The 17,595-nt window shown below is 36.3% G+C and overlaps 1 protein-coding gene across 3 annotated transcripts in view; it reads right to left on the bottom strand.

The window, feature by feature from the left end:
• Positions 1 to 17,595, bottom strand: part of EIF2B3 (eukaryotic translation initiation factor 2B subunit gamma) — a 95,495-nt gene that overhangs the window by 7,497 nt on the left and 70,403 nt on the right. For 2 of the 3 annotated variants that reach the window (XM_070939602.1, XM_070939601.1), the window contains exon 11: positions 609 to 712. In XM_070939602.1, coding sequence (XP_070795703.1) covers positions 609 to 712 — 104 coding nt within the window. Of the gene's footprint in view, positions 1 to 600; positions 713 to 17,595 lie in introns of those variants that run through there. The other variant, XM_070939603.1, reaches the window with a different exon arrangement.

Genomic DNA, 17,595 nt, shown 5'->3' with positions numbered 1-17,595 from the left:
TTTTAACAATTAAGCTCTCTCTAAAGATTTATCCCAACCTTCTTACTTTCTGAAAATATTCAAATGGTCTCATAAAAATGGTTAACTACCAATATTTTGTGCAGTTTACTACTGTCTACATCAGGGGTATCAAATTCACGTCACGGTGGCATCACGTGAAGTATTGGAACTTTACCACCTCTTCGCTAAACTGGGCATGGGCGTGGTCATGACACATCCGGGTCATGGGCCGGGAATTTGACAGTCCTGGTCTACATGATCCAAATTTTGTCATTTTGAAATTTAATTTTAATCTACAGCGAGTGAGTAAAAGTGCTTTTACTATTTTAATTGTGTTGGACTTCTAAAACTTTGCTTCTGGCAGTTCCTTCTACAATTACCGTGTTATTAAATCTATAGAGTGGATTAAAATTGAACTAGTTCATTTGCATAGCTTCAGAGGACAATTCCAGGAACACAGATGGATTACAGCAATGTTTCTCAACCTCAGCAATTTTAAAATGTGTGGACTTCAACTCCCAGAATTCCCCAGCCAGCATTGCTCAGGTTGAGAAATACTGGATTACAATATCAGCCCTTTTAACTATCACTGGTTAGACTCTACTTACAATTAACTTCCAGGTGCTGGCTATTTCCAATCAAACAATCCTTGAGGTCGCTTCCTTTCTCTATCACTGCATGATGGCAAACGACACAATTCTGTATGCTGCACCTGTAAAGATAAATGAGGATTTAAAACATATACAGAAATTAAAGTAACTATCATTACTGTAACCTAGTAAATGATGAAGTGATGGGGAAGCAGAACGTTTGCAGTGGATCAGAAAGTCAAGATAGCATCTGTGATTTTGCAATTAAAGCCCCTCCCCTTTTACATATGGTGCATCCGCAATGCATGTACCAAAGGCGCCAGGCTTCAATCCCATGGCTGCAGCTGTCACCTTGACCATTTCCATTGCCCCTGATGGAAGCCCTGTGGGCAAGAGATAGGCAATATATTTAAGTGGCAAAGTATATGGTTTACAGAAAATTAAATCCTTCTCTCCATTTAAAGAGTAGATAAATGAGAGTATGCAAAATCTTCTATCCAAAATTCTGGAAAGCTGATGGTCCATCACAGTTGACAACTTTTGTGGGCATGGTTAAATAATTTGTATTTACAAGAGATATTACAAAGGAAGCACACAAAGGGAATCTTTATATTAAAAAATATAGTGGGGAGGTTTAAGGAAATACAGAAAACTATTATATGGGTTTAGAAAACCTGGCATAGGTGACATTGAGGGAGCGATCAATGACCTGTGAACCTTGTTTATTTTTCTGCCCAAGAACAATATAAATTACCTCCCAAGAAAATGGAAGTTTTGCCTTCTGCAGGAAAAATATTGAAGGAGATTCAGGTATTTTCTCTGTATGACCTCCCCATATACTGGATGAATGAAAAGCAGGGAGAAGAGACAAAGGGCAAGAAATAAGCAAAACCACCATATTTGGACTGCAGAAATTCAGATGCCCCAAAAATGGCAACAAAGACCTATTAATTGTCATCTGATGTTTGCAGTCCAGATAGGGTAGCCCAGGAATTCAAGAACATGACACATGAAGCAAAACAGTTCGGGACGCATTGGATGCCATTGGACTTCTATAGTAGTACCAGCTTGACTATAGGCAGATAATAAATCAAGAAGCACTAATGAAAACACTCAGACCCACACAGAAACACAAGTGTGTTGATCATGTCCCTCATATAAGAGGAATGAAGGCACACCCATTGCAAACATGACTGGTGTTTGGCTTTTCAGTGCCTGTATTCAAGATGTGAATTAACACAAACAGCTGAATACTATCCTTTACTGCTCATCTATGTTGGAACAAAAAACATGGCTATGAAAATTTCTAAAATTTATGAGGTTCTAGGTAGGAAAATGGAGGAATGAGAGTTACAAGCATATTTTAATTACTCTTTCCTAGAAGACAGAAAAGGAAAGGGTAAAGAAAGGGAAATCTATCTGGCTACAAAGAGGGTATCATCAACAAAAATATTTTGGTAGATCTTGATATCAAATATGAGAGGTCCCTTCAAAGTGATGGGGTATAAATCTAAAATATTGGAAAAGTATTTTTATAATTAACAATACTGATTCTTAGGAGCCAACATTGGTTTGTCAAAAATAAATCTTGCCAGATTAAACTCAATCATTTTTTACTGATTCAATAATCTGATGGGTACTGAAACAGCAAGAACAAAAAGTATTTTCAACAGTATCCTTATTAAACTAGACAGTAAGCATAATGAATGAAGATTGAATCTTGGAAGATGAAGCAGTAGCTTGAAACTAAATTAGAGAATTGAATCTTTCAATAAAATGAGACTAAATTAAACAAATATGTAACACCTAACGTTTAGATATAAAATATCAAATATTCAAGTACAGATATAGCAGCATATCCAAGAAGGTTTAGATATCTCAGTGGATGACAATATGGAATATGAATAGTATGAAAGTGAGTCAGTCACACAATATGAAAAGCTAATGCAATTTATCCCAAATAACACCAAATGACTGTTTTACTCCACTTTATGTTAGCTGTATTACATCTGCAGAACTATGTTCATGACTAGGTGCTGTATTTTGAGAATACAGCACATTCATATCCAGAAAATAGCAGTTTAGAAAATTGGGATGTCTACAAATCCTATTAAAAACAAGCACATTTGAATGTTTTACAAGGGAAAAGAAATAAAGAGAAGTGTAAAAGCAGACTTCCAATACTGGAAGCCTATCTTGAGCAAAACTATTATTTGTTGCTCTAACTGTAAAGACAATGAACAGGACTGGCTGTCAAACAGATTTTAATTAAATATTAGGAAAAAAACTTCCCTTGAATAAGAGCTATTAACAATAAAACAGACTGTCCCTGTGGGCAGTGAATTCTCTTTCTCTGGAAATAACAATTAATAGGACAGCTGTCTTGACATAGAAAAATAAAAATTCAATTCTTATTCACACAGATCTTGTTGTATCATACTGTCTACAATATTGAGTTTCTAGTCCACATTGAAAAGGAGAGATCGTGTTCTTTTAATCTGCAGACAGAAATTCAGAACTGTAAGGGGTTAATGGGTAGCTTTCAGTTGGCTGGACCACAAAATAATTTCGCAGGCCTTCCACAGGGGTTTCATAATGATGAACCACAAGGCTACTTATGCTAATACTCCACATTTTCCATCTGAAAGCTCCCAGAATAATTAAAAGCAGGCAGTTCTGTCTTCAGGGTTATAATCTAAAAAGACATGGTAGAGAAGGAAAAGACAATGGGAATGAGAAAGAAAAACAAGGTACAACTTTGTACAATGACTAGAATGATGTTCTGGGAAGTCCTCCTATTGGTTGCTATGGTTATTCTTCAACTGAAATATTGCTGATAAATTAGGCAGGTCATCCATAGTAAGTTTAAAATATCACAACAGAGATCTTGATTTCTTAAAGCTTCAGAAATGCAAATGGTTTTGATAAGAACACCAATTTTTGTCCTACGCATAGAAACTGGTCTACTACGGTCACAGCCAAATTGATGTCTCCTACAGTCTAGGGAAGAGTAGGTCTATGGTATGAAAAGGAAGAAATATTTTGAACAGGAAGGACTTGACTCAATCTTAGGCCAGCAGCCTCCCCTTTCACACAAGACAGAGTTATGCATGATGGAGTCATCTAGCTCAGGTTGCCTTGGCAAAGCCTCTTATTGAGATGTTAATTCTAAGGGAAAGTCTGAATAGACAGCTCTTTCCCTAGGTTTCTTATTCCTGCTGCACTGACACAGCTGTTTCCTTTCCAACTGCTCCAGCAGTGATGGCAGGAAGATTAACCACCCCCTCACATGGGCAACTGGATAAAAATGTCATTGATCCACTGGTTTATACACATTTCCTAATGTGTCCAATAAATGGGAAAACACGTGTTGAAGTCATCTTATGATTAGATGATTAGTATTCTATTCAAAATACTATACATTTGGAATCATCCAACCAAAACAAATTTCAGTGCTGATAATAATTCAGGATAGAGATGCTGCTAATGCATTTTGAATCAATTGTGAAAACCAAGCATGTCTGATTGAGTTCATTGCAATTTTCCATAGTTCTGGACAATCTGAATATCTCTTGCAATAAGTTAAACGGTTTAAAACTTGGCTAGCTAATTAATTAGCTAGTTTTTGTTACTGAATTACAAGGGTTTATCTTCAATTTTGAGACTCAGATTTCCCAATCTATAAATCTGTCATGTGAATAGGAGTCAAAGTTACATTTCCATCCAACATTTTTCAAATATGCCTTATACCATGAAATAGAGTTTTGACTAGAAAATACGAACCAAATTCAGTTATATCAGGAGCCCCATAATAACTTCCATAATTATGTCCACTAGGATTTCATAAAGGAATAGAAGTCAAAATGTATGCATAGTAAGAAAGCTGAAAGTTGGAAAAATTGTATTGCCTCCTTATTGTATTGTATTTCTTTATCTGTAATTTAGATAAAGAAAATCTTGAGGGCTCTCCCTTTAAAAAGTTTCTTGGTAAACCATCTACATGGAATACCTTGCAAGTATTATCATGGGAATCATACTAATACTTATATAAATCTTGAAATAATATTATTTTTACTACATTTATCCTTCTGTATAAAAGTCACTGAGATCTATTTATATAAATATTAATCGAAAATAATTTTTTTTAAAGAATTACATCTAAAAATAGGAATTTTTAGAGGGAATAAATACTCCAAGATATTCTAAAAATTAAAACACTAAGTAATTACAATTTTTTTTCAGATTTCCATGGATAAATGACAGTTTTTAAAAAGTATGTGAAACTTACTTCAATGAATTGAGTAACCTGATATTTAACAAAATGATGTTCTATGTATATAAATCTTGATATAGAATCTTGATAATTATCACTACAATATAATATTTTATTAGCATATAATAGTGACTTGTGCTTATCTCTACTTTTATACCCAGGATATATTTCAAATCCTAATAAGAGAGGCCCAGGATAAGTGAAATTAAACGTAAGAGGAAAAATATCTTTGATGAGTTCCATCTTGATAATTCACTTTGTAATAACTCTAGTCAAAGGAATAAAAGTTCACATTATAATCCAATTTAGGAGGAAAGAAATAACCACTACAAATCCTAGAATGGTACATATTAAGTATACAAGTAGTAAGCAAGATTAGGTAAGCAGGATTGCTCACCCTTTTTCTGATACTTGATAGCACAGGATGGACAGTGAAACATGATATCATCTATGAATAGTCTATCTGCTAATGCTGTTGTCAGATTCTGAGTTTGACAGTTGGGAACAGTTTGTACAAAATCAGCACAATTTTTACCAACTTTCTAAAACATTTGAAAAAACGTAACTGTAAACTTCCACCAGTACAGGAGCAAATCCTATATATTAATAGCATATAGATTTTTTGTAATCAACAAGATAGTTATTAAGATTCAGCTTTTTTTTCTAGTTTTCATAGATTTCATAGTATTTGTTATTGCCCAATTTAGAAAATATCTATTCCTTCTGAGAAAGATACCTAAGTAATTTCATAGTTAACAACTACAGATGACATAATGAACAATGATGTACCTAAAATGCCAGTATTTCCAGAGATAAAAGAAAAAAAGAAAGAATTTTCATTCATCTGAGATAAACATTTCAAAGAACTAAAAAGAAAAAGATAAAAATCATAAATAGAAAAAAAGCATAAAATAATACATTTAAAATAATATAATCCCTCCTCCCCTAAAGAGACCCTCACGCTACAGGAATTTCTCGAAGACATGTGCTGAAAATACAGTGCAAGAATTCCAATAAAAATGGTATGGAAGTAAAACACTTCTCCTTTGTCATTGAGGATTGGCCACAGCTGTCTCAAACCTTTGATAATAAAAATATCTAAAGTTACTCCTGAATTACATATTTTTGGTGCATAAACTTTTTGTATCAACATTTTGACTGGCAAAACCAATCCTAATCAATCTGCAAGTTAGTTTGAAATATCGTGAAAGGGCTTGTAATATAATAACCTCTCCCATCTTTTTTTAAAAAACACTGAGCCTATGGAACTTTTTAAAAATATATATATATATATATATATATATATATATTTCAATAGCTATGTCAAAGTTGTGTGACTTTCAGGTTGTTTTATAAAAACATACAGATCATTCTTTTGTTAGGAATTGCTGGAATTAAAAAAACATCTATAACTGCACACATTTATTGGAGTTGAAAGAACCAGTAAAGCACAATCCTCATTTTGGAAGCTACGGTAGCAAAACTAGAGTAACATCTCCTCTGACAACAGGATGATGGAAGCATACCAGGGCTGGAAACAGTTTAGAGTTCAATCTCTGTATGTAGGATTTCAGGCACACATTGATAATTCTAGCTCCCGCTATGGCCCTGCCACACAACAGAGCAATTTGGCTAGTATTTACCACAGGAGTAGAAAACAAATTGAAGCACATTTTGTGGGTGTTCCTTCCATTCACTGACAGCTGTAATACAGCCATTTGGAAATTACTTGCAAATGCCTTTTTGTGCACATTTTGAAAAATCAAACCGTAAAAGACTGCCAACAGAAGAACTGTATATTTGTTCAATTTCAACCTCATTTTTGTCCTTCCCTACCATCGAGGATAAAGAACTAGAAATAAATTTATATTCTTATACAACAAGCACTTTGTGTTGGGGCCTTCTAATTTTCAATTTTGAGCAGGGCAGCTTTATAAAATTACAAATATTAAAATTGGTTAGCCCTTGTGTGTTGATAGCAGCTATCTGTACAATAATGTATTTGAAGCAGTGGTTTCTAAGATTAATAATAAAGATTATTATAATACAGTTTTACAACTGAAAGGCACACCTCATCCTAAAGTTGGAAAAGGTTTAAGAGTTTATGTTTTGAACAGTATGTGCTCACCTCTGTGCTTTATAGACAGCATATTTTGCAGATAACATTTGGGTTTGACTAAGTCTGCCCCACACATCCTGCTGTGCTCTCCCATTGTAGCAGCAGGGACTGATCCTATGAGGAATAAGCAGAGAATGCCAGGAGTGTGTGCCAAGAGTATCTTTCCTAGCAGGGTATATGGAGCCCACTATATTATTGGTAAAAGACACTGGAACAGATCAGTTATAAATGTGAAGCAGATGTGCCTTGGGCATGACTCCATACAGGTAGTCTTCAACTGACAACCATAACAAGGGACCAGAATTTCTGTTGTCAAGGAAGGCAGTTTTTAAATAACTTGCACCCAATTTTACAGCCTTTTTTTTTTTCAAGGTTAAGTGAATCACTGTGACTGTTAAGTAATTCACACAAGCAAATCCATTTCCTATGTTGACTTTGCTTGTCAGAAGCTGGCTGGGAAGGTTGCAAATCATGTGATCCCAGGATACTGCAACTGTTACTGCCGGTTGCCAAGGGTCTGAATTTTGATCACATGATGTGAGGATGCTGCGATGGTCCTAAGCGCCAGGACTGGTTGTAAGTCACTTTTTCAGTGCTGTTGTAACTTCAAACTGTTGCTAAACAAATGGTTGTAAATCAAAGATTACCTGTAACCCCCATCCAGAAAGACTCCCTCAGAATTATGGGAATTATAGTCCCAATTTACATCTATATTGGAGTAAAATATGAACGTCAGTGTAAAAATTGACATATGAAAAAAAGGAGAAAACATCCAACAATATTTTCAGCTCAGAACTTCTCTCAGTTGAGAAATGCCCCCAAAAGGAACTTACTTACTTACTTACTTACTTACTTACTTACTTACTTACTTACTTACTTACTTACTTACTTACTTACTTATTTATTTATTTATTTATTTATTTATTTATTTATTTATTTATTTATTTATTTATTTAATCATATTTGTATACCGCCCTACTCCCGAAGGACTCAGGGCGGTGAACAGCCAAGATAAAATACAAAGACATACAAAAGTTAAAAAACTATTAAAAACAGATTAAATAATTTAGGCTCAAAAAACAAATTTAAGACATCCAATTTATCTAAAAACATTTAAAATCCAATTTAAAAGAGAGAGTTAGGCCAGACCAGCCTGTTGGAATAAAAACGTTTTTAGGGCGTGGCGGAAGATGCGTAAGTCTTGGATCCTCCGTATCTCCGGGGGGAGCTTGTTCCAGATGGCAGGTGCCCCCACACAGAAGGCTCTCCCCCTGGGGGCCGCCAGTCGACATTGTTTGGCCGACGGCACCCTGAGGAGCCCCTCTCTATGGGAGCGAACTGGTCGGTGAGAGGCTACTGGTAGCAGAAGGCGGTCTCGTAAGTACCCTGGTCCTGAGCCATGGAGCGCTCTAAAGGTGGTAACCAAAACCTTGAAGCGCATCTGGAAGATCACTGGGAGCCAGTGCAGCTCACGCAGGAGGGGGTTCACATGGGAGCACCACATCGCTCCCGTCACCACCCGTGCGGCCGCATCCTGGACCAGTTGGAGCCTCCGGGTGCTTCTCAAGGGGAGCCCCATGTAGAGAGCATTGCAATAGTCCAGGCGTGAGGTGACAAGGGCGTGAGTGACCGTGCGTAACGAGTCCCGATCCAGAAAGAGACGCAACTGGCGAATCAGGCGAACCTGATAAAAAGTCCTCCTGGCCACGGCCGCCATATGCTCTTCTAAAGACAGCCGTGAGTCCAGGAGGACACCCAAGTTGCGAACCCCATCTGTGGGGGCCAACAACTCGCCCCCAATAGTCAGAGATGGCGCCAACTGACTATATTGGGATGTCGGAAACCACAGCCACTCGGTCTTGGATGGGTTGAGCCTGAGTCTGTTCCTCCCCATCCAGATCCGTACGGCCTCCAGGCACCGGGACATCACCTCGAGGGCATCATTGGGATGGTCTGGGGTGGAGATATACAGCTGGGTGTCATCAGCGTACTGATGGTACTTCACCCCAAAACCATGGATGATCTCACCCAGCGGCTTCACATAAATGTTGAACAGAAGGGGCGAGAGGACCGATTTTAATCAATTATGAAAAATTAATTGTAATTATGAAGATTCCAAATAAATTTTATTTAAAATGCATTGTCAATTGTTACTTGCTATTTACAAATATGGAACTAATTTTAAAATGAAATATGAAAACGTTTGGCAAAACAGAGTCTGACTGGGATTAAAGCCTTCTTAAATGTTTGGATAATTTTATTAATATTAATATGCAAGAAACAGCTGTTTTACTTGATCTTTTACACATGAAATACAATGATAATATTCATAATGATAATATACATTTGATATATGTTATAGTATGCTCTTTTGGGGTAAGCAAAAGTATGCAAAGTGCAAAAAATAAATAAGAAATAGCAATTAAAGGAACTAATACATGGGATTAAAAAAATACTGCCAAATGTCATTTATACCAATACAATTCATTTGTATTGTCTTCTTGATCTATTCATTTTTTTTTTGGAAATTTGATCATTCTTTCTATATGACCAAGCTGCCTCAACATATTTCTTACTTACATACTGATCACTCATGTTAGTATCCTGTTTTCCCCAATATAAGACATCCCCTGATAATAAGCCCAATCGGGCTTTTGAGCACATGGCAATAAGGCCAAGCACTTATTTCAGGGTTCCAAAAAATATAAGACAGGGTCTTATTTACGGGGAAACACGGTATTCAATCCACAATAACTCATTATCATTCATTCCTGGCTTGTCTCTTTTTGTTGTTGTGTTTCTTATGTGCTCTATTCCCACTGCATACCATGTAAGGCATGGTTGTAGTGTTCACACACTTGTTAAACTAAATACAGTCACTTCATAAGCAAATCCCATCTATAGTTTAACCTTTCTCCGTTGCAGTGTCTACTCCTGCAATCTTACTATTGTCTAACATTTACATAGCACGGATGTCTTCCTGTTTGACCTTTTTTCCTTAGGCCCTAACACTTGTAGTATTTGTTTCCATTCCATTGTTTGCCATGTACCTATAATTCCCATACATAAATATCACTTTCAGAATTTTTCACTTCTGTTTCATTTCAAATTCTCATTGCTTTTATTTTTAATTCTATTCATTTTGCTGGAGGCTCCTGGTTTAGCTTTTTTTCATCTACCTCCAAAGCAATTATTTCCATCAAAATTTCTTTGCATTTTCTGTCTGTATAACTTAACCATTCCTTGCTCTCTTACATTCTTTGCAACTTTCTCTGTAGAAAATCTTCCTCTCAGCTGCATGTTTTGCACTCATTCTCATTTTTTAATTCATTCACATGTGCACTGACGTAAGCTCTTAAACTATGTTTCAAAACAAATAAATTGACTTTTTAAGCACATCCTCACCAGTTATCATTTTCATTCATTCTTGGATATCTGAATGGTCCAAATGATCCATTTGCTTTTCCTGTACTCTCTCATCTTGTTCCCAGCATCCATGCCAACTAACAGAATAAATTTTCCCTGGAATTTATTTATTAAGAGTGTTGTGCAACTTTTTCCAAAACTTATCTCTGATTCTTCCAGATGTCACTTGTAACGTGATCTTTTGTATATCTAGTGGAAGTATTCTAACGTTACAACATACTGGCTTGAATTCAACCGTGTCTACTGATCTACATGACTGATAATGTCCTTACACTACCTTTTTCCCCTCCTGTCTAGTTACTAGGGACCCACCAATGTCATCCTAAAAATGGGGGCAATACAGACCTGATTTGGCAGTGTGTATAAAAGAGCTACATAGGAAGGAGAGGGAAAGGAACTTCCATTCTCTGAGCTGAAGTATATGTCATTCATCTGCTTTACTTTGTTGAAGCATGTCTACAAATAGAGGATTGTGCAAAAACATGCATTCATTTATCAAACAGAATGCTGTATCTGCCAAAAGAGCCAATGCAGTTGGCATCAACAGAATTATGGTGTCAAGTTCACAGGAAGTGATAACATTGTTCTATGCCACACTGGTAAAACCACAGCTGGAATACGGTATCCACTTCTGGTTACCACAATATAAAAAAGAAAAAATGTTGAAGAATTAGAAAGAGTTCAAAGAAGAATAGTAGAGATAGTAAGGGACTTGGAGGCTAAATTCAACAAAGAAAAGGTAATGGAACTGGGTATGTTTAGCCTAAGGAAGAGAAAGTTAAGGGGGAGATATGATAGCAGTCTTCCATATATGGTGGAATATTGGACATTTGCATTTATTCTCCATAGCACCCAAGGATAAAACATGAACTAATCAAAGGATGCTCTACAGCAGGGGTGTCAAACTCACGTCATCGCAGCGACGTCACGTGATGTATCAGGACTTCCCTCCCCCCCCTTCGGTAAACTGGTGTGGGCGTGGCCAGCATGTGATGCATTTGGCCCATGGGCCAGGAGTTTGACAGCCCTGCTCTACAGAGAGAGATCCAAAGTTGAAATCAGGATGAGTTTCCTGGCTTTAAGAGCTATTAAAACTCCACAAATCATGGATGCTCTGTCACTGGAGGTTTTTCCAGAAAAGATTGGATGACTATTTGCCCCAGATGGTATGAGATGGTGTCGGACTAGAAGATTTCCCAGGACCCTTCCAACCCTATGATTCTATGTTTTTTTAAAATTAAAAATTGAGGTATAAACCTTGAAATATATGTATATAATGTGTAGAATATTTGTTCAATGATTTCAATTCTGAAGAATGTAAAAGTTTATTTTACATTTGGGTGGTTTAGGGTGGGGAATTGTGGTGGGTGGGAGTGTGTTTGGGGATTGTTATGTGTGTTGGACCTGGTCTTTGGGTGTTAAGTGAATTTCGTTGTATGGGTATACTGTGTATACAGGTACAATGACAATAAAGTTATTATTATTATTTATTTAAATTGGTTTAAAACAGAATTAAAAGTCGATAACCTTTTACATTCATAAGAGAAAATATATACCCACTTTTGGGTTAGTAGTAAAAGCCCAGTTAGCATATTGTTTATATATGATGAAGAGAGAGAGAGGGTTTGGCTTCTCTTTAACAGAGGGCACATGGAGAAATGATGACCCAGAAGACAAAAGGGAAGGCAGTAGATTTAAGTCTTTAAAGCACAGACCACCTAACAAGATAACTCTGAAATGCTTCTAATTTCAGTAAGGCTGCAACTTGCACCTCCCTCATTGTAAACAACTAATCCCAGCAGAAAACAACAGAGAGTAAAATGTATACTCATTCTGCAGCATTCCAGACCCTGCTTTATCTTTTATTTATTTTTCTAAGAGGTCAGAGATTGGGGGGTGGGTGGGTGGGAGGAAGCCAAAGACACAGGCCATCTCTTGTGTGGCCTTAAAGGAAGCTGTTTTAAAGGCAACGTCCAAGAACACACAATCTGGAGTTTTTATAGCAGAGCAATTCCAGGCTGCATTCTCTCCTCCCCGCCACTCTTTTGTGGTAAAGCTACACAGCTTTAAACCAAAGGACAGGGTGGTCGATTGCTTCGGAAAGAAATGTAAAGAGTTGGGAAATAATTCCTTTTCCTGTTGAAACTATAAATAAGAAAAGCTGATTTACACAGTGCCAGGACTGCTGACTTTCAGAGCTTGCTATCTATCTATAAATCAAGTGTGTTGAGCAAAGTTAACAGGGGGGGGGGGGGTGTTGGCTCTTTTGCCTAAAATATTGAGAATATTAAAAAAAAACCCTGCATTTTTGCATTCTCTTTAGTCCCAGAAAACAGAAATGGATGAAAATGAACACATAGGAAAAGTCAGAATAATCAGGGAGGCTGAAATATGCATTGTTCGCATACAAAAAACAGACTTCAGCAATGCAAAGACAGTCCATATTTAAAGGCTATATACCAATTATTTAGGATTCATTGATTCACAGCCCTAGATGGGTGATTAGTCCTTGCCTTATAGTTAGTCTGCAGATATTAAGAGGTAGAATGCATCTGCTACTCTATCTGGGCATTTAAATGCCAATCTGGAATCTCAACCAACTCTAAGCTGCATTTCGCAGGGAGCATATTCTAGTCCACCTACTTATGGTTGGCTTTGTGATAAAGCATTTGCCTGAAAAGAAGTGGGGTTAACCGATTTGTAAAACTGAACGTTCCTAGTTGAATAGTCCATGTGAAATTGTTGTCTTTTCCATGTTTGGGATCTGAGACGGCTTGGGGATCATGTATGAGATCTGGTACTCAATAGATTTTTGGTTGACCTGTCCTAGAACTGCCACTACTATCTTCTGTTTTCCTGACATTATCATTGTTTACTCTGGAAAAGAATCAACACTTCTGTAATGGTACTCGCTCTAAAACATATTATTCAAAATAAGGAACTGTTTTGAAGCAGTGAGAGGGATAATAAATAGAAATGACTCAATTTTTCATGCTGGAATTTTAGCGTTTTGGTAGGATAACAGGGAGACATGGTATCATAAAAAGCAACACATTTCACTCAGTGGGCATTTCCATTAAGTCACAGGGCACTGTGCCATGATCCTGGGTGGTCTGCTTGCTTGGGTGTTCCATAATGGCGAAGGACACTTAAGGTGTCAGTGAGCGACATTGTCTATTAGTATAATGTAGTGCAGAACTCATCCTGGAACTCCAGAAGCATAGCTGTCCAGGCCCAATGCCAAAGCAAGCATCTTGCTGGCTGTTTTTTGTCGGTCTCTGGCAAGAGCTATTGGATTTAAATATAAATCTTACAAAAAGAATATTTTCTGTATTGGGGCCTTTTTTAAATAGCAACCAACTTCCACAAAGACTATGGAGCACACCTCCATATTCATGTGATGCCATATCTGATTCTCAGAGTGGCTAATTTGAGATCTGTAAGTTAGTATCTTTGTTTCATAGAGTTTCATCTAATTCTTCCTCTTTATATTAATTCTGAAACACATTGCTTAGTGCACATTGCCTACATTATGAGAATCTGTTCTTTTACGGGATCTAGTGCTCACGGTCCTGCACACTGGGATAAATGTGGCATGCATGGCTAATATGAGAGGCATTCAGCAAATTCTGTGAAAGGAAGATACCATCCCAAGAGTATAATATAATGCATTTGATCATCTCCACATGAGTGCCCCATTATTTGCAGCTTTGCAAACTATGAAGTTGGAAGCAAGACTCTTTTTTCCTGAGGGAATGTCCTATAAAATCTGTTACAATGGTACAATATATAAATATCACCTTGGAACAGGTTTGCTCTAATGCATTATATAAGATGGACAGTGAGTGAAAGGTTTTGTGCTGTAGTTTATGAATCCCAAACCCCTCATGGGATTAATTAGAATTTTTTGAGCTTGTCCCTAGCTCTATACATCAGGCTTTATTAAGAAAACCACCTAATCGCTTCATGATCCATCTTCAGCTAGTTCTATTACTTTCTTTTTAACTTCCCCTTCACTTGGACATACTCTCACAAAAAGCAGCATTAAATTGGAGACATGTGGTAGATGGCAGCAGGGTTTAACTAGACACACATGCTCTCCCTCATTCATAATCTTGCTGCAAGAACAAGAGTGTATCATTTGCTAAGGCAAATTCACCTGACTTATACATGAGCTACAGAACAGCAGCTCTTGTTTAAGGGCCCAGATTTAACAGGTTCAGCAATATGTTTTGTATTCTTTACATTTCTATTCCATATATCTATACCATTTGTGTTCCAAATGGCTTACAAATTTGTGTTAAAACAATTCACAATAATAATTTCAGCAGCAATAATATCTCTAGACAACGTGAAGAAATAATGTTATGAATTTGTATTAAGTGCCTATTAAGAGATCTGGTAAATCAGCTTAATTAAATGTGTATGGAGATTCTCAGTCATCCAGGTCATGGTTGTCCAAAGGTGCTTTTTCAAGAGGCAACTGGACTTTTCGGTTTTTCTTTGAAGACGCTTAGCTTCTCATCCAAGAAGCTTCTTCTGCTTAATTAAGTTGCATAGAAATCATGTAGTTCTTCTTCATTTCTTTCAAAATCCACAATTATTATCCAAGATTGCCATCCAAACTTGGGTGACTATTTCTCACCTCATTAATCACTTGGGCATTCATAGCAATCCTCCCAAGGTGGAAGGTGATGTGACAGCTCTAGTCCAAACCTGACTTGGGGCTGGAAAGTAATAGATATCATCCTCATCATCCTCATCGTCACCATCGTCATCATCATAGTCATTGTCTATCCACGGCAGGATGAAGGCCTTTTCTGCATATTTCCAACCCATACGGTGCTGAGCTTTCTTTTGCCCATGATTTGAAGTGCTACAAAGAATTTGGTCTCCTTCCCAATCAAGAAAATATAAGTCAGATATCCTCTTCAAAGATAGTCTGAGAATAATAGCTTGTCTTAAGTTGGCAAGGTGAGAATTGAATTAAGATGATCACAGAGTACTTATATTACACTTTAGTAAGTGTGTATGTGTCTTTGAGACATTTTACATCAGAGTTTAATATTGATTCTCTGGGCTAGAGAGAAAACTATATTACCATTAAAGTTCAATCAGAAAGCATTTTGTTGATTTTATCTATTTTTATGTTTAACACAATGGACTATTCACACAGACACAGAAGCAACATTTTCTGTGCAACTCAACAAGTTTAAATTCATGGCTTCTGGGAACAAAACTGAGTATATACTCAAAATAAAGAAGAGTAGCAATCTTGCCAAACATGTTTTTATTACGAATGACATCAGTTTTACTCTGACATCCATTGCTACTTTAAGCTTGTCATCTAGCCAGCTAACTTCCCAGATGTGCAATGCATGCTATTAGATACATCAAGCCAACTCACTGCTGTGAGAAATGGATTGACACTTCTAGTGAAAAGCTGTGTATTTCTACTCACGATATAGTAGCAAACTGAATACATTAAAGTGAAGATTTTAAAAAGATAATATTATAAAGAGAGCAACATGGAAAATAGTAACACAATCTCTTTTCAGGGAGTTGATTCAGCATATGATTAAGACATAAGATACTCCTTAAAATGCATACTGATAATCTGTCAATTTAGAATCCTGGTGGTGTTTTCCCTACATTCAATTTACTTGTCAGAAACTGGTAAATTATTGGTTTGTTTTTTTTAACTCAAACAAAACATAAAATTGGGGACTACCTTACAAGAAAATCACATTTGAGCTAACCCATTAGTTATAAAATGTATAATAGCTATAATTTACTACTTAAACTCAACAAGCTTGGGATAATATTTCACAACCAAAACCAAATTGCCTTCCTTGACTTAAGTGTATTAATATCTTTTTTCTTTCCTATCTCACTTTGGAGGGAAAAGTATATACTCAAGGCACTAATACAGAGATTACATATATTTTCCATGGGAATCAGTATACATGTATTAAATCTCACTTATTCATATTATTAAGTAGAATTTATCACAGGAAAGCTGCCATTATGCTGTCACAGCAGCTGTTATGGAGAAGATTAGAAAAGGAATAAGAAACATGCTTTTTATGGTGTTTTCAATGGTAATGCTACTGGAGGGAGAATGGGCAAAGTATTTAGTTTTTTTAAAAAGCAGCTATTCAAAATTAATATGCTATCCTGTTAGAGATATAACACTTCTATTTCTTTTATTCAAAAATAAAATGCCAAAAATTGATGGTGTATTTCAAAATTCGAATCTATCATAGCCACAAAAGCTCATAGAATGGCTTTGGGCCAGTCACTCTTTTAGACGAACCTATCTCACATGGTTGTTAATATTAATATTTTGAGGAAAAATGGGAGGAGAAATGCTAGGCACATTGCCCTGAGCTTCTAAGAAAGGATAAGATATAAATTGAATGAATGAATGAATGAATGAATGAATGAATGAATGAATGAATGAATGAATTGAAAGGCAGTACTACTTTTAAAATTAAGATTAGAAAAAAAAACCTTTATTGGTGAAGAGGAAGAAGAATTATCTATGTGTACTGAAGTCAACTTTAATGCAGAAATTTTGGTTATAAAAAAGCATCTGCTTCCTAAAAAAGTCAAAGAGGGACAAGTTCCAGGGTGGCTATTTGAGGTAACTGATACTTCTTAATTCGTTACATATGAACCAAGAGGGAGGTGAAATGAGCCAAATATAGACAGGAGATATATAGTCAGAATTCTCCCTTCACTGCTTAGATGCCATCACTCACTATATGCTAAGCAGCCTGAGAACTGAAATTATATAACCCCGTTCTTGCCAAACTATTACGAAAGTAATGAAACCAAGGCTCACTTTCTGCTAGATTGAAGGAATCCATAAATTACTGTGCAGCCTGAACAGATGCACCTAGATGACAATCAAAAGGCCTCTGCAGCTTGGTTAATACAGTATGGTGATTTCTTCCCAACTATAGATTTTGATGTGGCCATTTCTCATTGATCCTTGATAATTTTGCCATGGTAACAAAAGTTAAAAGCAAAAGATAATAAACTTAATTATAAAATATAAAACTAAAACTAGAACATAAGATTTATAAAATTAAAGTAATACAGGAGATCTCTCTGGTCTACTGAGTAGATTATAAGTCAAGGATTTACGAACTCCAATACATTTTCAATCCTAAAACTAAACA

The sequence above is a fragment of the Pituophis catenifer genome, unplaced genomic scaffold, assembly GCF_029215685.1.
Source record: "Pituophis catenifer annectens isolate HBS135680 unplaced genomic scaffold, rPitCat1.0.hap2 SCAF_3, whole genome shotgun sequence".
NCBI classification, from domain to species: domain Eukaryota; kingdom Metazoa; phylum Chordata; class Lepidosauria; order Squamata; family Colubridae; genus Pituophis; species Pituophis catenifer.
Note: the sequence above shows the minus strand (reverse complement) of the source record. Positions and strands in the feature narration are given on the sequence as shown.